We start from the raw sequence: 24,464 nt of genomic DNA, 5'->3' as shown, positions 1-24,464 counted from the left end.
AGGAATAGTTGGTAGCTTGAAGAAAGGGATACCTGCAAAATACTTCTTTTGTAGTCAGATTTTTATTTTTTTTTTTTAGCTCTCTAAAGAATTTTCTCTCTTTGATTTGAAACTAGTAGTACCACGTTTTGGGGAGGGGGGGGGCAATGATACTAAATATCTCTGCACACAGACTTTTTAAACAAAAGCCACCATATCACTATACAGGCTTATGGCTTTCCCTTCCCCCCTCAGTGGGAAAACAGGAACTTCTGAGCAGGAGGTAAATAGCTGAAATACTTAACAAAGAGTATTTGAACAAAGCCTGGTAACACCTCTTTATTGTATCTGCACTATTGTCATTCTAGGAAAGAAAATACTGGGCAGAAGAAAGCTGTGATCCAAATCTGAGGAAAGAGAAAGGGGAAAAGGTGTGGAAGTTAGCTAAGTAAATATAATTTAGCTGGTTGTGTATATTTGGGATGGTGTAATATAAACAGAACTACAGGAAAAGGCTTGGGTTTTTCAGAAGAACCACTTGGGTGGGAAGGGAGCCTGCTGCTAGCACAGACCGTACCCTCAGCCTGTAACCCTGCAGCTCCTTGGCTTTTGGTACATTACCTGGAGCTCTCCTCCTTATAGCTTTGGCATGCGTGCTGCATCACTTGCTGCTAATGAACTGCAGGTCAGATGCAGAGAGCCTTCAACAAAGTCAGTTGCTGCATTTTTGGATATTGGTACTGCCAGCTGCCTGCCAGACCAGGTCATGGCCACCTCCACTGAACCAGCAGCTGACTCAGTCACAGTTCCCATTGCCTTAAACCATGAACTGTGACCTGAGCGCTGCAGAGGTGGTTGACTGGTAAGTGGTTGCAAATTTGGTGCTGAAGGCTGACAAGGTGATTGCCCTTTAGTTATCTTACTCATCTGTCAGTGGTTGATGGTGTAGTAATCTTGTCCTCTCTTCTCACAGTTTAGCCTATGCCTGTGCATGAGACTGTGCTGGTGTCCTGATCTGCTGACTCAGCAGTGGGGGAAGGTTGGATGGGATGGAGAGCAGGCAATGCTTATATTTTAGACCAATATTTTGATCTCATGCTGAGGAGATTTACCTGAATTTTAGGACAGAATTCTAGCCTGTGCTAGGACTGTGGGCACACTTTGCTAGATAAGGGGCTCATTGCGATGGGGGTAATGGTTTTAAGCTAAAAGAGCGTAGATTTAGACTAGATATAAGGAAAAAAATTTTTTACAATGAGGGTGGTGAAACACTGGAACAGGTTGCCCAGAGAGGTGGTAGATGCCCCATCCCTGGAAACCTTTCAAGGTTAGGTTGCATGGGGCTCTGAGCAACCTGATCTAGTTGAAGATGTCCCTGCTCATTGCAGAGGGATTGGACTAGATGACCTTTGAAGGTCCCTTCCAACCCAAACTGTACTATGATTCTATGATATATTTGGGGGTTGTACCTGTTTTCAGGCTAACAACATGCTCATCTCCTAGAGGAAAGTACTGTGCCTGGAGATGAGCTAGAAGGAGAACGTATGGGGAATACCTTTCCGCTGTGATGTGTAATTGCTCTAAACACTTCTCTTTCAGGCATGGGAGATCCCCTAATCCATAGTAATCCCTGTAGTTTGCAACAGTTCTGACATCTGTGAACTGTATTGGAAAATCAGATTTAGACAGAGAAATGGAATTGAATATGCTTGAAAACCCAAAATCTATTAGTTGTACTGTGGGGACAGTGAAGCATAAGTACATGCAGTGAGAGCAGAACACGTTCCCGTTTGTTTCTTGACTTTTCAGTGTTAATGTATTACGGGAGGCAAATACAGAAGTTTTGATTTCAGGCTGGTAGATCTTAAATGCAGACAGCTGAAAAGGTCTCCATGCCTCGCAATTCACTGCAGTTCACAGTTCAGCAAATGGTGATAACCCAAACCAGTGATTTGTTTACCTCAGATACACTGGGCAGTAGAGTGTAGTAATTCACGAGTAGCTTTGCATGCAGTCACCCTTGCAGGGCAGCAGCTTCTGGCAGAAAAGCAGAGCACATATCTGAGGGACATTAAATAATTTCTTCTTGCTTATTTAAATCTGAATAAGCCAATGTAGCCAATGTCTTGAGGCCCTGAAATATTTTTTTCTTGATTGGAGACTCTTTATTTCCTTGCACTAGAAAGCTGACAGTTGTAGCCAGTTGTTCTGTTCTTTGTTTACACAAGGTCCATTGAAGCAGTTGGAGAACATTATACCGTCTCACACACAGGCATATATAATTAATTTAGGACTTTGGTAGTTTGAATTTCAAGTGTCAGGTATCCCACGGAGCTTTTTACTTTGTTCTCTTATGCTGCATGCTCCACTTGAGTATTTATTATGGAGAGCAGACAAGCTGTGGGAAGTCCTTCAGGCTTGTGAAGTTTTTTCTTCAGAATCTTAAAAATAAAGTTATGGAGCACAGTAACAAGGACTTCTCTAAAGGCTTGACTGATCTGTAGTGTCTTTTTACATGTTTGTAAAATTAATTTTCTTCCTTTGGCATTAATATTTTCACTTGCATATAATTCTTCATCTTAAAGTTTGCTTTTGTACCTTAAACTTCTCTGCAAACATTAATTGTGGGACAATGGTAACAACTCTTAAATAGGTCTCTCTTGAAAACGTAATTTTGGGTTTGTCCTGTTCCTGATTCCTTCAAAGCAAACTCCTTCTACTACTACTATGAAAAGAAAAAAAGAGAAAGAAAAAAAGGAGGGGGGCAAAAGTGCATAGCTTGTTGTCAGAAGCAGTGTTAGTATTTGTGGTTATCTCTTGTTCAGTTGCGTCTTGTCAACAATTTTAGATAGAGCTCTTGGTACAACGTTACCTGTGATAATATTGGTGACAGATGGAGATTTCAGAAAAGGGCATGCCTGGAAATTGACTTCAGACAAATTCAGGTGAGAAGAGGGCTTCAGGTTTTTCAACAGTGAGAGTAGTAGGCATTATGGCAGCTTATTTAGAGGCAAGATGAATCTTATCATTGCAATGTCTATGCCAAGATGCTATCTCTTTCCAAAAAATATGTTGCAGGTTGAAATCTGTATACAATTGCACACATGGCCAAAACAGTCCTTTCTGACCGTGAAGGCTGTGAACACAAATGCCTCCAGAAAAGCATATTAAAAATGTATAGGTATGCTGTTCTTTGTTGTTAATGCAAAATGTATTCAGGAAAGAAAACAATTTTGCCAGAGAAGGAAAAAGATTTTTCAATGAGGTACTTCCACAACATGGGGATCAGTCTTTTTAAAATCCTTAATCTTTACCTAAAAACACAGATAATGGTTCCTGGGGTTGTATCTTTATATTTGGGATTCAATATAGAAATAGTCAAGAGGTACAATAAGCTTTTAGATAGGTGTCTGGATGTAGACTTAATTTCTCATGTCTTCTGTTTGTCAGGCAAGGGGAACTCTTACAACTTTTGGTGACTAGAGTATTTTTGTCTCATGGTGGGCAAAAATTCTGTATTGTACAACACCAATTTCTGTGGTGTTCAGCTGGAAATTAAAAGATACTTTCATTATACAAATTAAAAAGAAAAATTTCTGAATCAGCAGTTAATGTTTTCTTCATATTTAAATGGATGTAGAGTGCAGCAATAGCCTTTTTTAGCAGATACTATCTTTGATTTTTCCATTGCATCACTTCTGGCTTTACAACTGTGTATCCTAACTATAGGGCAAAATCAAAGTTATTCCCAAAGAAATAATAAGCTTTCTATTTTAATGTAACAGCTAAGATTTGTGAAACAATGCTGTGCGTCCGCTAATTATAGGCATCTCTATTTACGTGGCCTAACAGGAAGATGGAGATGTAAAAATAACAACAAAGAGCCAGTGACATTATTAATAAAGCAGCTGTATACAGCATTGTTCTCTTAAAGAATGTAGACACCATTTAAACAAAGTGGAGCACATAAATAATCAGTCGTAATTAATAAGTAACCATTGTTAGGAATTCTCTTTTAAAAATGGTTCACTTTATTAACATACGAATGATGGCAGAATGACTTTCTTTGCGTGTGTCTATTTTACATGTACACATGCACCAAATGTGTAAAGGAACTTACACAAATAATTGCCATTTATTAAGAAGCTGGTGGCTTTCTACCCTCAGGAACTGTATCCCTTCACGGAAGTTGGGAGAAAGGAAGATGGAGTGCTATAAAACTTCTTCCAAAGGAAAAGTTTGTATATAGATAGAAGAGGCAAGATCAAGGTAGAAGAACATATATGTAACTCAAACCTCTTTTCACTTATATGAATTTATTAGAACAAAAGAACAAACCATTCCTACCATCGTATTCCATTAAGAAACAATGATAGTTGTAGTAATAAAAATAATAATTAATAGCCACATTGGGGAAGACATTCAGCCAGACACATATGACCCTGTATCTTTTGAGCTCAGAATCCACTTCTGAGATTCTGCAGTTTAAATAATAAAAGAAAAAGTAAAAAGAGATTACTGAGTTAGAGATTACTGAAGCTAATAGGTTTTTTCCTAATTTTTCTGTGCAAGGGGATTCATTTGCTCACAATGCACTCCCAAAAGTATCAAAGACAACCATGTATTCAGTGTATGCAGCAGGTTAAACCTATGCAGTAACAGTTTATGTGTGTACTTTATAAAAAGGAAGAAATTGTATTCAAAACACAAAGGCCATGATCTTTACCTCTAGAAATAGGTCTCTACTATCTGACTTTGAAAGCCTGTGACCCTTCTCATAAAAACGCCCATTTGTGAACCAGTCACTACATTTTCACAAACAAAAAGGTACTATGTTAAGCTTGTCATCTGCCCCACCCAAGAAATGTCCCCCCAAAACCCTAAACCAAAAACTAGGAGGGGGGCAACCCTATCCCACAGTTAAACTGCAGCTGCACTCCTGAAACCTCTTCTGTCTTGAGAAGAGATATGTAATTCATCATCAGTAGAAATTCTTGTTAAATGGGAGAAAGGAAATTTCTTCCTTTGTCCAAATCTTGGCTTCAGATCTCGGCTTCAAATCTCAAAATAAGAATTCAAAAAGCCTGCCAGTATGGCTTTCCTTTTTTTTTTTTTTTTTTTTTTTTTTTAAATTTAAATTGCAGCAAAGGAACACTGCAAACCCTTTTAAGGGTTTCCCCCAAGTAGTTGATGTTCTCTACTAATATGAGCTCTCAAATCTGCATGTAACTTTGTATTAGGAACATCTTTTAAAATCGAAATAAATGAAATCATATGGCATTGTATGAATTTGATAATAGTACTTATTACAAATCAACTCAATGAATTACCACTGCATCTCATGTGGGTCATATAGAATGTATTTTTGCTTCTGTACTGCCGGTACAGGGACCAGACTGTTTAAAGGACCAACTTGTGAATGTTATTCCTCAAAGAAATCAGTTACAACTCTTACTCAGAACTCCAGAATGGATTAATATTTGAATGTTAAATGCAAAAATATTAACCTTGTTGTTTCACCTATCTTGATGATTTATAAGCAGGGTTTTAAAAAGAAAAAAATGATTAGAGTATGGAATTTATCTGCTATTTTTAAAACTGAAGGTCTTTGTACTGAATCTTCAGGTTTTTCCTAGAAAACCTTACCTTTAGAGGCTGCACAGAAGCAACTGCTAGGAAAGAGAAAAATATGTATCCTGTGCCATGTGTGTCTCTGTGACTATTTTGCTGTGTAATTGTCTGCTTTAAAATTCATACTCAGAAGCAGCATTAAGTGAAAATTTCCTCAGAAAGTAATTGAATCTGTCTTTTCAGGCAGGTGGATCCAGATGTTTGGATCTAATATGCTATTACTTTCTGTTTTCCTTTCTCCGCTGCTGAACAGCAAAGCATAGCAGGAATTCTAGTGAGTAATTCCCAGCTCCGTGATACCACGGTGTTTGCCGTAGCAGCACCACTTCTCCCAACTCTGTCAGGAAGCTGTGGAGACAGCGCATTTGAAATCAACAGCATTGCTGAACAATTTCTTTTTGGGAAATGCTAGGTGGTGTGAGTAACCCCTGATGCAGCCAGGCCTTACTGAAGTGGAAGAAAAAGGGAGCAACAGCGTTCCTTTCATTTGCATCCCTCATGATTGCTACATAAGAGGTCAGGCGGTCTCACGTTGAGGTCACGTTTAGAGATTAAGCACTGTGGAGGGCATTGCCTTCCAACTGTTTCACTGGGTGCCCTTGTGGAGAGGTAAGTGTTTTTTAGGACAGGCTGTTTGTCTTCAGTGACATTTTGCACCACCCCTCTTTATTTTTACATTAAACTGTGTGGCCCTGATGGAGCTGCTGATAGCAGTAACCAGCGTGTTCCTGGTCGGCTGCAGCAGCTCTGAGGCTGGTTGCAGGTGTTTCTCCTGACTGACCTGGGACAGGCCCATCTCGCTGTATTCTGCATAAAGGTACTTTAATCAGGCAATAGAACATTATGGGCAAAGATGAGGCCGTGTCTTCTGCTGTGGCTATGTAGGTAAAATGATGGCTAGCACTGTGTTAGCCAAGGTGCATAAGTTAATGTATGCCTAGTGCACAGTAACCTATATAAATGTCTCTGTGCATGCAGATCCACAAGTGTTAAGTTAGAATTTACAGGCATCAGTAAACAGTAGTGTGCTCCTGAATGCAGCCCTCAAAAACCTTAAAACATTTAATGTGGAAAGTGCCCTGGGACAAGGACCAATCTTTATGCTTTGTACACATTTTAATGACCTGTTAATGATCAACCACTGCTCTGCTGAGAAGATGGATTTTATGATGATATAATTCAAGCCAGTTTCTTCACCATTGCTTGAGACTCTTCCTCATAATTCTAATTTAGAAACAAATGGTATATCGATGTGGCCAGTAGTCATCCCATCCTATTCTATTAACACTTTTGCAGCTTCCTGGCTTCGGTTGCCAGGGTCTCCAGCAGGAAAGCAAGGCAAATTAAAACCTGAAGTTAGTAATGGTGGTTGTAATGGTTCTGGCCGGTAGTCTGTTTAATCCGGTATTCAATGTCTGATCATGACTGGTATTGAAAACATAGGGAGGACTGTAAGAAGCAGAACATATGGCAAGATCCTTCTCTGCTGTAGTTTTCTAGCTTCTAGCGAACTGCATATTTAGGAATTTCCAGAGCTGAAGGTTGCATCTTGGCTATCGTGTGTATGGGTAATATATACAGATAGGGCTGATCTGTCTTACAGGAGTGTATATGATGTTTCCTGTGGCGATGAATTCTGTAATTTGGTTATGTATTTTTAATTCTTATTCTTGATTTATTTTTTTTTAAACACCACTTCTTTCTGATGGTTTTTCAACTTTCTGCCTGATAATTTAGCTGGATGCTTCTTGTGTCACAAGTCCTAATCCAGTCCTAGTTCCCTTCTTTGTGCCACCTGCTATTCTGCAGACTTCTGTCATATCCTCCTTCAGTTTTCAACAGAAAACTGGACTCATCTTTTTTCCAACCTTAACTTTCTTGTCTTGCAGGAGCCATTCTCTGTGCCTTGCATAATCCAACTGAATCATTTTAGAAATGAGAGAGAAGAATGAACAAAAGATATTCAATGCGTGGGTACACCATTAATTTATAAAGCACTGTCATGTATTCTGTTTGGTGGAGTTTTTGTTATTTTATTCTTTTCCCTAACAGTTTCTTATCTTTGGTTGCGATGTTTTTGATCACATGGAACAAAATTTAGAACCCAAGCACAGTCTTATTTCTTGTTTACCTTCTGAATATCCACTACCCTACCTCTAGTTATTTTTTCAGACAAAACTTCCTGAGAAACTGTAAGAAATAAACTCTTTTGTAGTGATTTCACAATTTTGATGGGAGGTGGGACAGTTTGTTTTTCAGAAAACATCTCTTGCTTTTTTACTTTAAGCTACCTCCATTTGGTCTGTGTTACTGGTGTTAGCTCCGGTCTCACACATTCCATGCATATTTCTCAGGTGAAGCAACATTTGAGCATTGTAATACACTCCTGGGATGGACAGTACAGTTTCCTTACTCTTTCCTACCCCCGAGTTGTTTTTCTCGGCTATCAGTTGCAGTGAGCTGGAGCGCCATATCACAGAAGACTCCTCACGCATGAGTTGCAGTGAGATCAGTGGAGGCTAGAGAAGGAGTACCTTTGTCATTTATTCATTTTAACAGGCAGTAGATTCATTAAGGTAACATGAAATTAGGGTGTACTATTGCATTTTGCTCGGGTACTATTGTCTTTATGCCTGGACAGCACTGCAGTATTGCAATCAGAAAAATCAGTTTCCCACTTGCATGCCGGCGACTAACTGCCTCCCTCTCTCTACCCTTCCCAGTGAGACTTTATAGTTTCTTGGGTGCTCTTGCAAGCTAGCTTTGCCTCTTGGTGTGAATCCTTTTGTAAGTGCAAGCTGATAACCCTTATTTATGCGTGCCGTGGCCAGTTCAGTAGATCCTCACTGCATGGCTGATCTGGATAATGAGTATCACAGTCTGAACATCAGGACTAGCCCTTCTTTACTGGCTCGAGTGTGGAGAGGTCTGGCCCTTGGTTCTTTAGGTGAAGGCATTCTTGGACTCTTTCCTGGGGAACTGGGGTAGGTGTGGGAGAACTTCCCTGTTCTATGGAGCTGTGTGAGAGGCACTGGAGGTCCGTCAGCTGTTGAAGGGCTTGATCTGAATTCTCACTCCGGAACAGGCATGCTCCCTATTGAATGAAATGTCTACCAGTGGGCTTTGACCTACTTCAAGCCCAGATCAGGAGCTTGTAATAGGTTTTGGACTAAACTCATGAGTAAGAGAGTCTAATCTTTAGTGAAGACGTACTTCTGGAGCATGTTTTGGCCCTTGCTGCTTCCAGTAGTTCTTTCTCATGAAAGCTACCCTAAAAAAAACACCTCTGGGGAGGGGTTTCTCTCAAGTGATGGTTTGCGTTGCCGCTGTTTGAAGCCCTCATGTTTAGCCTGCTGTGAGGGGTGCTTGCTGGCGCTGCCACGGAGCCAAGAGTGTGACAGAAAGTTTGAAAACTTGTGGGAAGATTCAACACTGAAATTAATTGCATGAAAATATTTTAAAAGGTATTCAGGCATTTTAAAAAATTCTCTAGAAGTAGAAGAGACTGAATTTTGCACAGTTTTATGACAAATGTTTTCAAAGGTAGGAGAGACTGGAGTTCTGTAGCTGCTGCTCAGTTTGACATGGAGTTGTACTGTATAAATGATACAATTACTTCATTAATATGTCTATTATGAGCACTGGCATGCAAGCACTGTGGATTTTTGGATTTTGTTAGGCAGGCAAAGCCCCAGCAAGTCACAGCCTTTTTTTCATTTGGTGTACAACCTGCAAAAAGGTCCAGAATTCAAAGGAATTTTTTTCCTGCCTAGCACCCGAGTTCTCTCCTACGGGACTGTCTCACCAGAAGACAGTCTGGACAAATCACAAAGCTTTCCTCCATCGAGGAGCTCTTAGCAAGATAAATGCTTCCAACTGCTGATAACACCGAATGTGTATGGAGGAAAACAGGTATACAGTGTTGTCAGTAATGAGGAGGGGAATCGTAGTAGTTGACTGCTGTCAACTCATTGCAATGTTTTGTGTTTAAAAAAGTGTTTGAGACTGGGAAAGAGAAGCAGTAGTCTAAGGCAATGTGTTGATTAGATTATTACAGAGCACACTAACATGGTCCTTGAAATTTCAAAGACACTTAAGCAAGGATCTTATCTCTCTAAAGAATGTAGCTGGAAGATGTTTTTTAATTTGCTTGTCTTTGCATTTTTACTCAGTGTTAACAGAAATCTTATTGAAGTTTGAATCCTTCCTGTTTTAAAAGCTGAGTTTTAAAACATGTTTATCACCTCTTCTCTGACTGCAGCACAAGCAAGATTTTTATATTTTGTATTTTAGTCTGGATTGATATTTGATTGACTTATCTGGTGCCTGTAGGCTTTCGCCATATTTTTGTCTCAGGCATTTTTCCTCCATGGACATTAAACCACATTTTTTTAAATAATGGGGAAGATTTTTTTGGGTTTGGGTTTTTTATGTTGTTTTTGTGTGGTTTTGGTGGGGTTTGTTTTGGTTTTGTTTGGGTTTTTTTTTAAAGTAAAACGAATAAATGATCCCTATTTTGGGTAGTTTGTTTTTTTACCCAGTATGGAAGTGAACCTATCAAAGTTGCTTTGTGCAGATTTCTGTATATGTATCGCTTATTTCGAGTGATCCCTTTCAATCTGCGGGGGTTTGGCACTGTATGCAAATCACCCCTTTGATATTTCTGCTGGGCATCTGAAGCCTGTGTCAGTGCCCCCTTGTAAAACATTTTTCTTAAAAAAAAAAAAAAAAAAGTAATAATTGTGCTCTCTCTAGTGGCAGAAGGCAGAATTGTTGTATATCAATTCATAGATCGTGTTATGAGAGCACAAACCCTCTGGTTTAAAGAGATTGTTTAAATGCAGTGCAAACATTTACTCTATATAGCTATCTCTGGAAGAAAAAAAAAATTCTGTATCTGTCAAATGTAAGACAATTAAATCTGCCTGTTCTTACGACTTACGGTCCTGGGCATGTTGTCCAGGAACAATAGAGGAGGAATGCCCTTTTTTCCCCCCATTTTTTTTTTTTTCTCTTTAGGTATTCTCCCCTCCCCCCCCCAATATTTTGTTTCACAGTATAAGATCCTGTGTTTTGCCGTGTGATCTGTGACATGACAGGTTTTGAAGATAGTTTGTTAATCTTACCAAATGCTTACAAACACCCAAGGGGTGGTTGACTAATCTACATCAAATAAGGGGAGCCCCTATAGTGCAGAACTGCTGGTCTGGCTGCCCTCGGGGATCCTTGCTTACCTTAGAGCCTGATGAAAAACATCTCCAACCTTGTCTTCCCAAGGGCCATGAAAGGTGAGATAAGAAACTAGGGAGCAGGCATAAGAAATGTTCATGCTCTCCCTGCACGCAGGAGGAAAAATCCCTGGGATTTTTTTTTTTTTTTAATTATTTTTTTACATGCAGGGAGTAGCCAAGGGAAGAAAAGGATGATGGTTGAGACATTCGTACGCTGCTTGTGCTGCTGCTGAGGTAGCTCCTAACTTGTGATTTAGTAATGAAATAATGATGTGTAATAACTGAGAATGGTCTCTCCTTCTCGAGAAAGGAGATTTATGACTAGAAGAAAGAAAGGAAAGATGGCTTGCTTTCTACTTGCTGGATTCTGTCCATATTTAGGTGGCTTGAATACAGGAGGCAACTGTTGCTGCAAATGCACAACTCTTCTGGTTTCCTCCTACCATCATTTCCATCTGTGCCAGTAGCAACTCTGTATAAATCCTACAATACTTATGCATACAGAGAACTGAAATGGTCCTAGGAAGCTTCTCTAGGAAGAACAGCAGGAAAAGCTTCAAGCAAACGTGCCAAATACTTTTTCTTGTTTTTTCTTTTTTTTATTTCATGAAACTAGACTCCCTGTCAGTTCTGCCACAATGACTTTTTTTTTCCTTTGAAAGAGATGCATAAACATTTTTAACTGTGCTGCTGAGTTAACTGGTAAAGATGAATGCTGCAGAATTTGTAATGCTAGTGTCACTGGAGAAAAGCCACTACATCATAGGCTTTTTAAATACAGTTTGCAAGTACAAATTCAGTTCTGCAGTTTTTAAGCTGCTTCAAAATGCAAACCTGGATACACAGATTCAAGCTCGTACCTGCTGACTTGTACCAGCGATATGAGACAAGATGTGTCTTATCTACTTGGTGACAAAGCGCTTTTTTTTTTTTAAGTGACTAAATAGTCTGATACTTTTGAAATTCTTGGCACTGTGGAAAAATTATTGCACTTATTTAAGGGTTTGAATATGCAGTTAAGCATCTAATTTTAAACCTGCACACTCAATTGGACTTTGCTGCAAAGGTATTTCTTTTTTATGGTATCTGCCAGCTGCTGAAGTATGTGTTAGTAAATTTAAGATATTAATGCATTCTAGTAATGGAGGTACCTGATCAAACAGCAGCTAAATGATCACAAAATAGATATCCAAGGTAAAATCAGAGACTGCAGTAAACAAGGGAAAACTGCTTACCTTTTATCATTTACTGATGAGTGAACTCCCTGTCTCTCATCTGACTTGAAACACTGGACCAGTTTAGTCTAATGACCCAGCATCCCCTTTCATCAGCTACCACATGCATGTGTTATTTTCTTCGGTCTTGATGCTTTTTCCTTCCTTTCTCAGAGTTGTTTTTGACAGGATGGTAGTATGCTTCTGTAACTCTAAATAAGCATATTCTCACTTGCTCATAAATTAAAATCAAACACTTAGCTATTACTAATATATTCTAGCATACCTGATTATAAGGAGATACTGGCCTTTCCCAGTTACTGAATGGAGCTTTCTCCCTTGTCTTTCAGCTGATCTGAAGCAGTGAAGGTAGCTGTGTACTGTCTGTGCATGCTGAAATACTGTGGGCACTCCTTTGCCGTTTCTGGTCTTTGCTTTACTGTATCGCATACCTATTGCTCACTTGCCAGATTCTATACGCTAGATGCTCATTGAGATGGCATTTGAATGTAGTCCAGTTATTCCTGGTGGGGAGATTTGTTATCAAATCAGCAAGAAAAGTGGCATTCTCAGCTCCAGCAGATGCACAAGTGTCATCCAGTTTGCACTGATCTGTTGAACAGCAAATGTGTAACGTAAGGGAGAGTCAGAGTATTACAAGACAGGCTTTTAACACCGCAGAAGCTATTTCAGTATTTAACATGCTGAGAAGACAAGCTAATCACAAAAGACTTGTCTAGATGTCTATGTTCCTTTGACTCCTTAGGTATTTTGTAGATGCTGACGGCCAGTGTGAACTTTAAATCAATTTATTGCATATGTTTACATATGCAATAAAACCATTTGCCATATCATTTAACTACACACAGAGTGAATTGTTGACCATGAGCTGATCTGACCTTTTCAAGTCTAATCAAGAAATCTGAAATATTATTTCAGCCTGTCAGCTCCAGTAATATGCAGTAAGAGTATCTGGATCTAACTGAAAATGTCAGACGCGCTCTAATATGCAACCCATCAAAGTTACGATGCGTATGAACCAAGAACTGCTTAAGAATATAAATCTGTAACATCCGTGGTGCATCTCAATTGCTTAGATAAATTGTTCTGCATTGATATGGGCTAGCTAAAAACACACATTAAAAGCAATTCTTTAGGATACATGAGATGTACAGCCACTTAAATGTTAAAATGATCCTGAAAGAAGGGTGATAACACCAGGTTAGAATATTACTGGAAAAAAGTGAGCAGTGAGAATACCAGTGCTCTAGTTAATATCCTGCTAGCTTTGTTGTGTGGTAATGTAAGATTAGTGGTCTCATGTAACCTCAAAATTTTCCTTTTTAATTTTAATAATTTGCTACTTGTGAAGTTTTTACTCTTTCCAGAAATAATCCATTATACAAGCTGAGGTGTCCTTATCAATCTTATTTGTGTTGAATTTAGTATTAAGCATTTTTCATACTCCTGTGCTTTTTATGAAAGTCTGCTTTTATTTTTAAAAGCTTTCTAGAAACCAACACTTTTGTCAGTAGGTTATGGTGTTCAATGATGTTTAATTTCTTTGTTTTCTTTGTCTCATGTGCAAAGTTTCTGTTCTTGGTATTTTACTAGACAGTCAGATCTAGGACAAATCTGTCTTTAGTAATTATTTATCAAGCATGAGACCAATTATTCATTGGTATAATTTCTGGATGATGAATTTAAAGTTGGATTAAACTAGTCGGGCACAATGAAAAGCAACTTTGTATCCTAACAAAATGGTATTTTGTTACCTAAATAGTCTAACAAGATTGTTTAATCTTAAAGCAGTTGTTACACTAAAATCGAATTGTTTTTTAATCTAATCAGGGGTAGTTCGTGTAATTTGAGACATTATTAACTGAATTGCTACTATTAGTAAAATGTTGTTGGAACTAGAAATGAACTATGGGAAGCATTGCTGAACTGATAACTTTGCACTAAAGAATAGCGTGCGTTTTAAACTACAGAGTTAATGCTATTTGAACTATTCTCGTGAGGCAATGCTGCCCTCCCCTGGTGTGCTGTGGAAAGTAGGAATTTTTCTCCCAGTCCAGGCAAGTTTTAGGGCTTCCTATAAAAGAGGAACTGCTGAGTTGGTGAAAACGGTGAAAAAATGCTCTTAAAAAGACCGTTATGTGCCTTCTATATTACGAGACACACACACACACAGAGAAGTGGAACAGACATTTGTGCACTGCTTTATGTATGCATGGTGCAGATGTGGATGAATGTACAAATAATATACCGGAATATACTGTGAACGCACAAGACAACAAATTGCAGGCAGAATTATGTTTGGGTGGCAATTTGGAAGATGAATTGAAGACAAAATAAACAGATACCAGCTAACTTCTGAAAGTTAGCAGGACCAATTACAATAAACTTTTGTTTAACAGTATAGTTTTGTCTTGTATATAACATTTAGAGATTATCATTAATGATTACATGTTCAGTTCTGCAATAGAAAAGTAAATGGGACCATGACCAACAACTTGCATGGGAATGGGATTAGCTTTTGTGCAAATGAAGCTATAGCAAAACCATCTTCTGTCAAGGACTATTGATTACAAAGATACCACTGTAGTCTCAGGAAGTCCCACCACTGCACATTCCTGGGAGCTGAGGAAGGTAGTCCAAGAAAATATTACTATTGTATGGGCTATTCTTAATATTTTTCTTCAGACATCTGTTATTAGCCACTGCTGGAGACAGAATATTGGGGTAGAAGGTTCATTAGTCTGTCCTGCTATGGCTGTTGTGTGTTAAATAAGTGTGTTGCTATTTGCTTTAATTTTGTCTTCCTTTCATTTCTCATTGCTAGGCAGTTTTACCATAGTATGAATAGCAGAAAGAGATAACCCTTGTTTCAAAGATAAGAATTTTAGCTCCCAAATCTGACTCCAGTAAAGTGTGGGGGTTTGGGTTTGTTTGGGTTTTTTTTTTAAGGTATCAAATATGCCTTTCTTTTTATAATTAAGATTTTTCTAATTGCTGGACAACTTGCAAAACACACAACTTTTCTTCCTGTGGCACATGGCTTGGCTTCTGTTTTGTTTGCTCCTCATCCCCCTTAATGCATTGGAGATCACCTACCACTAGAGAAAACTGGAGAGAGTATGTTAAACTTTCTGGTTCATGCATTTCTGCATGTCTTAAATGCAAACAGATTGCCAGATTCAGGATCAGGAGGAAGGTTGGTTTTTTTTACCCCGTACCAGTTGGCTTGAGGACTTTGCTTGAGTGTGAGTTCTTGTCTACTACTTGGAATCAGGTCACTTGGGAGGTATTTTAAGAACTGTGCAATATAATGACATTCCCAACCTGACCTGTTGTGGTCCAGTAGCATCCTACAGCAGTGGTGGCTGTTGATATTTTACTACTACCTTTTATAGTAAGGTCTTAGGACTTTTATAATAAGGTCCTAGGAGTTGTTCTGTGTCTATGGTGCCTGCCAGTCCACAGAGCAGGTGTTTTGTGGACCGTTTTGAACTAGACCCCAACTACTCCATTACCTGTGATTGTGGCAGATAGGACCTGAAGATCCCAGTGGTCCTTCGTGGGCTTCTGTTTCTAAAGTGACTTCACTGACTGCAAAATAATAGCATTTACCTTCATGCATGTAAGCTTGTAGGCTATAATAAGCAATCCTTTTGAGCTAGCTGTAAAACCACTGGAAGTACAGCTCCATAATAGTTAAAGATGAACTAAATCAACGCCAAGATGCCTTGTTCTGCTTTTCCCTTTGTGACATCCTGCCGCAGCAAAACCAGTTTTATATGTTCTACTGTTTTGTTAGATTAGTATTCTGTTAGTGTAGCATCCCAACTGAGTGCATCAAATGGTTATGTGAATGGCAGTGGTGGTGTTCCTTGACCTAGAACAAATGTATGAGGTTTAAGACTGTGTAACGGTTTTCTTTCTTCTCCTTAACTTTTGCAGGTATTAGGGCTGCTGGTGTGGACCCTGATTGCTGGAACAGAATATTTCCTATATCCGGCCTTTGGCTGGGTGATGTTTGTAGCTGTGTTTTACTGGGTTCTCACCGTCTTCTTTCTGATCATCTATATGACAATGACCTACACCAGGATCCCCCAGGTGCCATGGACCACAGTGGTAAATACACCCATTCTTTGTTTTTTCAGATTTGCTGGGTTATGAAGAGAATAAAATATTGATGCATTTTATGGGTGTAGTTAACAAACTCGTGCTTTTTTGCAAATTTTTCCCTAAATACTGTGTGTCTGCATACCTGCAGTGTTTAACCTTCATGCTACCCACACACTTTTAAAACACTTTTCCTGTGATGTTTCACCATTTTGTTCAGCAGTTGATGTAGTGACTTGATTTTTAATAATGTGCGTGTGACTGATACTTATGCACAGTGGCCTCTCTTTCTCCCTGTAGTGATTACATCTCATGAAGAATGAGTCTGTTACTGCCTCAGAGCTAACACACCTAGCCATATGGCTTAAATAGCAGAAATCCCTACTTGAATCAACACCATGAATTGGAAGTGGGACCCTGGCTCTTAAAACACGAGTCTTCCTCTGCTAAAGTAAAAGCAAAGGTCCTTCAGATGTAGCAACAGTTTGACAAGCCATATATAGCCTACTGTGAAAATGGTGCTTGTGGTTTAACCTGGCAGGCAGCTAAAACAACCACACCGCCATTTGCTCACTGTCCCCACCCCTATCATCACCCGAAGTTGACGTTTAGCAAGACCATAAGCTGCCCTGCCTCCTGGCCAACCCCCCGGTTATATGTGGAGCGTGACGTCATATGGTATGGAATATCCCTCTGGCCAGTTTGGGTCAGCTGTCCTGGCTGTGTCCCCTCCCAGCTCCTAGTGCACCCGCCACATTGGCAGGCCAGTATGAGAAGCTGAAAAGTCCTTGACTGCTTGGCAACAACTAAAAACATCAGTGTGTTATCAACATTATTCTCATCCTAAATCCAAACCACAGCACTATACCAGCTGCTAGGAAGAAAATTAACTCTATGCCTGCTGAAACCAGGACAGTGCTGAAAATTAGTGTTATATATATGTAAAATACATGCCATGTAATACTTTGCTTTTAGCTCAAGACTTAATGCAAGTCAGGTAAACAGCTAAGGTAATTACAGAGAAATTTCACAGACACTTGAAATTCAGGTCCAGTTTTTGTGGTTTGAACAAACCTGGCTAGCTGTACCTCTCAACATGTGATTCTCATAACAGGCTAGCGTTCAGGGTAATAGATCCTAAAAAGTCATTGTCATCTCAGCCAACTGGCTATTTGTGACCCATCCAAGAATTATAAATTTTAGCTTTGCATTTGTCTGATTATAGTGAGATACTGTGGTTTTTTGGTTTTTGGTTTTTTTTTAACTAGCTAAAGGTTATTGACTAGAATTCTGTTGTTTCTATGATAAAATATATTTGACTTCTGTATTGCAAACAGCTTGTTATCAGCTATACTGTGTACATGACTAAAATTGAATACTCTTTTGTTTTTGTCTTCCCATTTGCTGCTGTAATAAATAGCCAGCTATAGCAATTGCTAATAAGAACAACCAGGATTATGTTCAGGTAATTGAAAACTCTGTTTTCAAGTTTCATGACCAGCAATTATCATTAAGGCTGTAACACTGCTATAGAAATGTTGGATTATTTCAATTACAGCAGTAATGTGTCTGGGTACATTTAAAGGTGTGGGTTTTTTCCTCATTTCACTAGATGTAAGTAAAGTACATTCGAAGGGAAAGGATCTCTGTATCCATTTGGATACAGCTTTAGTCATTACCCCTCTTTCATTAGTTCAACACTATTATCAGACAACAGCTGCACATAAATGAGTTGCCCCTCATCTGTATGGTAGACAAGCTGGAGTATTTGATTTGTTTCTACTTCATAGTGAGTGTATTTCTTGCTCTAAACATATTGTAGATAAGATCACATAAATGTAGGTCCAAAAGGTAGTCTCCTTTTATATTAAAGGGTAATACGAAGAGAAAACAAATTCACAATAAATAAAAGATGTTTGCATTCCAGCTTGTTTTGCCCTAAGGTATTAGAAGAGCTTTGGGAACAGCCTTTGAATTGGATCCCTGCCACTCCTGCCTGGCCAAGAGGAATGTTGGGTCTTTTTTCAGAGAGATGTTTTAATGTCTTCATTCAAGAGAGCTTGGCACTCACTTTTTTGAGTGAGTTTACGCCCACCTTCCCCCTATTCTCTGAAGTATCCTGAGTTTTAGTTTTTGCTAGTTATTGCTCTGCCTCCTTAGGCGACAGTTAGCTCAAACTGTGCCTATTGTATGCAGTATCCTAAACTACATCTGGACTTCTGTCATAAATTCACTTTTTTGCAGGTTAAGCACATTACTAAATTGCTTAAAGTGCAGTTACTTTTACTGCAAATTAACCCAAAGGATATGCTTCAAAACTGACTCTCCTTAATAGTGCAAGTTCTTTGCTAAAACAATCAATGGAAGCTTTTAAAATCTGGTAAATTTGAATTTAAGAAGCAGATGGCAATTTAGCGTGAACCATTTGGTTTGAGTAATATATTGGCAGTAAGGGCCCAATCAGATTGCATTGCATTCCATCTTCCCCAAAAGTGTTATTTCCCAGAGCAGCACTTCTCAAAAATTATGTGCTTTTTTTCTTTTCTACATGACAAGATATTGCAGGGATTTGTAGCTTTCCAGGGTAATTGAGCCTTTTTGGAATGGGAAATCTAAAAATAACAACAACAAATACTCTAGGCGATCAAATTTGGAGTTTGAAAGTCAGTGCTTTTACAGGAGTTCACCTGAACCTGCCAATTGTTGGCATCTTATCCTAAAATTGTCAGTTTCATATTTTATTACTGTAATGCCCAGATAAAACAAGAGAGGTGAGATCTGTGGCTAGAGATAATACCTCTTATTAGATCAACTGATACAGGTGAGATAAACCCCACTCATTTTTAAGTGTATGAATCAAACCTCAAGTGGCAAGCCTTGGACTCCATCTGAGGCACTGCCTACAATTCTCTGTGGAAAGGTGAGCAAGTGGCTCTTTCCAAATGCCCTGAAGTTGCAAGGACTTAGGAATCACAGGAGGACATGGTTTCAGCCTGCTCTGAAAACTGTAAGAAGGCTTTTTGCATGGGAAGTCTCGTATAGGCAGTGGTGACCTGAAGCCTAAAATGTAAACAGGTGACAGCACAGCATGCTGCTCTCCGGAGGGACCTGGAGTTGAGAAAGCTGGTGTTTGGGGAATGGCTTCACTTCAGAAAGTTTTGGACCCTGTGTGTCACAGGAGCATGCAGCAGTGTCCCAGACGCCACAGAGTCTGAGGTAAACTCCGCCAGAACGAAATGTCCTGGAGATGGATGCGAGGAGCTTCCATACCAACCAACTTCAAGCTGTCAATCCCCACTTTGGTGCAATGAGGGGGAATTGCTGATGTTGATACGGCTGCTGTCACTGCCTTCTGAACTTTTCTTAGGCTGCAGCTCTTTTTTTAGATGCTGCCAGAGTTGGTGACTAGTGAATTCAGTAGTGAATAATTGGCATATATTCCTAGCATCCACTGGGTCCTACCATGGAAATTAGTAAGTTGGAGCTGCACCAGTATAGCAACATTTAGAGACAACTAGGGCAACAGAGTTAAGGGTTATGATATTTGTGTGATACTCTGGAGTGCGAAGATGGGGCCAGAGGCTGAAGGGAGCAGATAATGTACAACAGTAGCACCTGGTCTAAATTGAGTTACTAATTCCTGCAGTTGTAACTAGGCACAAAACATGTCACAGGTATTCCGCTTAAATGTGGCACCAGTGAACTAAAAGTGTATTTTATGGCCCAAGTCAAATGCCTTAGACAAGTAGCAAGGTGGAGTTTTGGGGGATTTTTCTGAAAAATAAGAATGAATTTCCTATAATCATGACTGAGTAATGAGTAAGTAAAGGACAAAGTATTAAAATTACTTAACACACACTCCCCCACACACACACCCACACCTTTTTATCTATCTCTTATCTTCTCAGACTTCCCTTCTCTCTTCCTTTCTTACTCTCTCTCACATGCAACCCCCAAACTGTTCTTTTTTGTTCTCTGTAGTGTTATGTGAGATCAACGTTATCTGCTTTGCTTCTTTCTTAGTAATGTACCCTGAGACATTAACTCTGCTCCTTGGAAGAGAAAATGCAGCATCTGCCATGGATGGGTCTTGATGACCCCTGTAGTCCATTCAGTGTGTTCTCCTCCTTGGCTTTATCTGTTTCTTTGCCTCTCAAAAACAGGCAGAAGGGAAAGGTACTGAAAGGTGGAAGAATATGACTGAAAAAAATACACCCTCTTTATCTCCTTCAAAAGCGGAGAAAAACAAAGTTTTGGAAACTTTGTAAACGTTCTTTATATACCCATGAGTCATTCATTGCTACAGTGTATCTTCATGTAGATTAGAAATATAATCAAATTGTGGTTTGGTTTCATTTTGTTTCTTTTTTTTTTTTCCATGCAGTGTCATATTCTTATTGCCTAACACTTAGATTCTGATAACCAAACTATGCCCTTATTATCACTTTTGGAAAATCACAGCACAAAAGCTTTAAGACTCTTCTGGATTTAGTGTGATGGAGAGAACAGTTCGTCTAAAATGTGCTTTAATGTTTATGGATCTTCAAAATAATCAGTTAAATTTTAATCTTACAGATGGAAACTTAGAAGAAGGTAAAAATAGTCGAGTCACATTTCTTGTGTACATTGCATGTGTACATTATATTTCAGATGAGAGCTTTACAATGTTGGAATAGAAAATGGTAACAAATGCATGTGCATATTATTTACTTATGTTGTCTGGTTTTTCAACAGGGTCTGTGTTTTAATGGAAGTGCCTTCATTTTGTACCTCATTGCTGCCATTGTAGATGCATCTTCAGTTACTAAAGAACTGGACAGTCACAATTACAACAGCTGGGCAGCTTCTTCAGTGAGTTCATTTTTTGTTTAAATCTGTTCCATGTCCAATAAAATTATATCAAAAGAAGTCTCTCTGGAAGTGCGGGTTGAATGCATTCTGGATTTTGAAAAGCTGCAGACTGATATAGAAGCTCATGTACAAAACCTATAGGTAGCTGTCATTCAGTTCATAGTTCTTGGAGATGACTAGAAATTCCACCAGATGACAGTCATATCAGAAAAAGTTGTAATATTTTTACGATCATACTGCTTTTCCCTCCCTTGTCCCCATTTATTACTAGCTCTCTGGCAAAGGTTACAGCCTGCACATTAGAGTAGACAAAATAGATTGGGTGAGCACCAAGTCACCTCAATGCACTTGGACAACTTCAAAAGCAGTTTAAACTAACTCAGCTAACTTTGCACACATGTGGATTAGGTGCCTTCAGCTTTTTGTGGGTTCAGCCATCTATACAGCACCTCTGGGAAGATCCTAAATGTATTGCTGTTTCTACAGTGAACTTCCTTTTACAGCCTCAATCTTTCTTCTGAGTTGGGTGGGCAAATGCCTGAAAAACCATGTAACTTCCCAGTGTTTTAAAGTGGATGCAAATCATTAATTAGTCTGACATTACTGTCTTACTACTTAGATTTGGAAATCTAGAGCAGTCAGTCAATGTGGGTGAAAAACAACTTTTTTTTTTCTTTTTTCTTTCTTTTAAAGAGCCTTGTCACTTTCTGAGTAGGTGAATGCATTCTCTAGCTAAGTTAAGGGAGTTGTAAAAGAACTTTTTGCATGTTATGGTAACAGTAGTCAAATTCAATTGTATAGAGTAATTCCAAATTGCAGCTACTCTGCTGACTGTTCATGCTTCTGCAGTTGTCCTCTCTGAACTATTCACAAATCCTGTCTTCTGTGTGAAGCTTATTGTATATGGCACAAACACAGAGACTTGAACACCTGCTCTGTTTTTGTCTTGGGAATTGGATAACTATGTCCCTGTCACTTCAGTGGTGTTCAGGATCTTCTCCTCTTGGCAGTTCGTAACTATCGATCTGTTACTCAGCCACTGCTGTTGACAGGAACTTGCTTGCTGTTAGACAAGCTTCCATGCTGATTCAGGTTTTATGCAAAATGCATGAATGCTCAGTGTCTCATGGGATATTTGGAATCTCTTCTAATACCTCCTAATAGTATTTTTCTAATGCACTGTCTAAATAAACTATTAAATGTAGATTCTTGCTTTCTGAACCCATTAAGGGTTTCAGGGATGGATGTTTGTGAGAATCATCTATCTCCAACAGTTTTTTTTCTGTTAGAAAGGCTTTAGATGGAGCTTTTCTTTCATAAGAAACAAAATTATTGGAAAAAAAGAATGCTATAACTTTTCTATTTTAATAATATTTTACATCATCATCTACAGTTTTTGGTGCCACAGATTAAACTGACATTAGGCAAGACTTGCCAAGAGTCCTCTGTTGGATTTACTGCCTGTATGCACACTTAGTAGTGCCCTGCTCTCAGAGCTGACGTGCCTACCCAGACCAATGACAGTATATAAATAAGAAACATTGGTAGAATCATAAAATATTTTTAGGCTGGAAGGGATCTCTGGAGGTCATCTGGTCCAACTCTCTCCCCCCTTGAAGCAGGGCTAACTTGTATCAGGCTACCATGGCCTTGTCCACCTGAGTTTTGAGTATTTCCAAGGATGGCTATTCCACAATGTCTCTGAGCCTCTGTTGCCATGTTTGACTACTCTCATTGTGATTTCCCTCCCCCCACACCCAATATCTAATTGAAATTTCCCTTCTTGTAACTTGCTTTTGTTCCCTCTCAACCTATCACCACTCACCTCCAAGAAAAGTAGTGTCAATCCTATTTGCAGTGTCAGCTTTATTTGGTTCAGTTACGAGCACAAGACACTCTGGTCTTATCATAAGACCATTTTGAACATTGTCTATTTTGAACAACACACAGCGATTAACAGGAACTTAACCACTGGCACTGAATTGGACTTTATCAGTACAACTGAAATAGTTCACAGCTGTTCTTTGGTTTCTGTGTGCCTGTGCTACAAGGACTGCAGAAGGAACACCACTGATACTGTGTAGTTCTTAATCTTTAAACATAAAATAAATCTGGCCTGCTACAGAAGACTTATTCTGTAATCAATTTCTGACAAAGTACTGATATCTCTGCATGGTTACTGTCACTGTTATTTGCACTGAGGAATACCTTTATTCATTAGTAGAGGACCTCTAGAATTGGTAAACTAATCAGTACTGCTGTTTGAGAACATGCCTGGGCCTGCATCTGAGTCCAAGTTTCCTCTGTAAACAAATTGATTTTGATGCACAGTGTGCTGTAGTGAGGTACAGGTGGGCTGTAGGCAATTCCTGGAACATAGCGGCAGTGCAGGAGTGTTAGCTTGAGCTCACGCTGTCCCATGGACTATCCCTCAGTCTTTCCAACAACTGATGTTAAAAGCAGTGCAAGTATAGGATTGGTGGGAGTCCAGTCTAGAAGATCCATACTGAGGCAGTATAATGTGGAGATAAAAGATGAAATATGCCATGTTTTGTCTGCTTCTAGGCCCATATTTCTATGCATAATATAAGCTTACTTATACAGTGTTGACTGTGATGGCCACTCAAGTACAAGGAGATGAAAGAGTGCTGTTTTAGTCAGCCTGCTACTTCTCCTTTTTCCAAATTCCATAACTATTTTTTTCATAGAAGTGACAGTGCTCTCAAATATATTTTTTCCTAATGTATTTTTTTCCCTTCTCTCTACAGTTCTTTGCCTTCGTGGTTACCTCCTGCTATGCTGGAAATACGTACTTTAGCTTTGTATCTTGGCGATCACGAACTTTGCAGTAAATATTTTGTTAAAATTAATTCTACAGTACAAAATATCTTGAGGATTATATTCTTTTGACAAAAACTTGGAAGAGGGTGAACATTTCAGTTAGAATTGACATTTTGAGGTTAAAATTATTATTTATAATATCTTTAGAGACATCTAACAGACTTTGTACTATAATAAAATTTCATACTGTTTTTAAAATTAACATGGTATTTTTCTAGACAGTGTATAGATGTTATTACTAAAGCTTTAATAAATCTTACTCAGACAATGTGCCAATTTTGTAAATGTAACTTTTTAAGTGTTACAGGTATACTTTTGATACTGAATGCTAGAAATCAAAACTAAGATTGATACTGTCTCATTCTTATGTATAACAAGGGACATTATGCAACAAACCCCCCCCCACAAAACTTTAAAAATAAATAAACAAATGATCTAACTGTGCATGTTTTGTAAACTGGGAGTAGAAGGTTGCTTTTTAAATTTCTTTTTTTTTTTTTCAGAGTAAAATTTATACTACTAAGAATTCTGATGATCCTGTCAGTTTGCATATTATAACAGCTTCTCACAATCATGAGATTGCTTTTGG

The 24,464-nt window shown here is 38.8% G+C and overlaps 1 protein-coding gene across 1 annotated transcript in view; it reads left to right on the top strand.

Moving 5' to 3' along the window:
• Window positions 1-24,147, top strand: part of CMTM8 (CKLF like MARVEL transmembrane domain containing 8) — a 36,791-nt gene extending 12,644 nt beyond the window's left edge. The window contains exons 2-4 of the mRNA XM_075745739.1: window positions 16,019-16,192; window positions 20,918-21,034; window positions 23,803-24,147. Coding sequence (XP_075601854.1) covers window positions 16,019-16,192; window positions 20,918-21,034; window positions 23,803-23,886 — 375 coding nt within the window. The 3' untranslated portion in view covers window positions 23,887-24,147. The remainder of the gene's footprint in view (window positions 1-16,018; window positions 16,193-20,917; window positions 21,035-23,802) is intronic.
• The last annotated feature ends 317 nt before the right edge of the window (window positions 24,148-24,464 follow it).

Source organism: Balearica regulorum, chromosome 2 (genome assembly GCF_011004875.1).
Source record: "Balearica regulorum gibbericeps isolate bBalReg1 chromosome 2, bBalReg1.pri, whole genome shotgun sequence".
NCBI classification, from domain to species: Eukaryota; Metazoa; Chordata; class Aves; order Gruiformes; family Gruidae; genus Balearica; species Balearica regulorum.
Note: the sequence above shows the minus strand (reverse complement) of the source record. Positions and strands in the feature narration are given on the sequence as shown.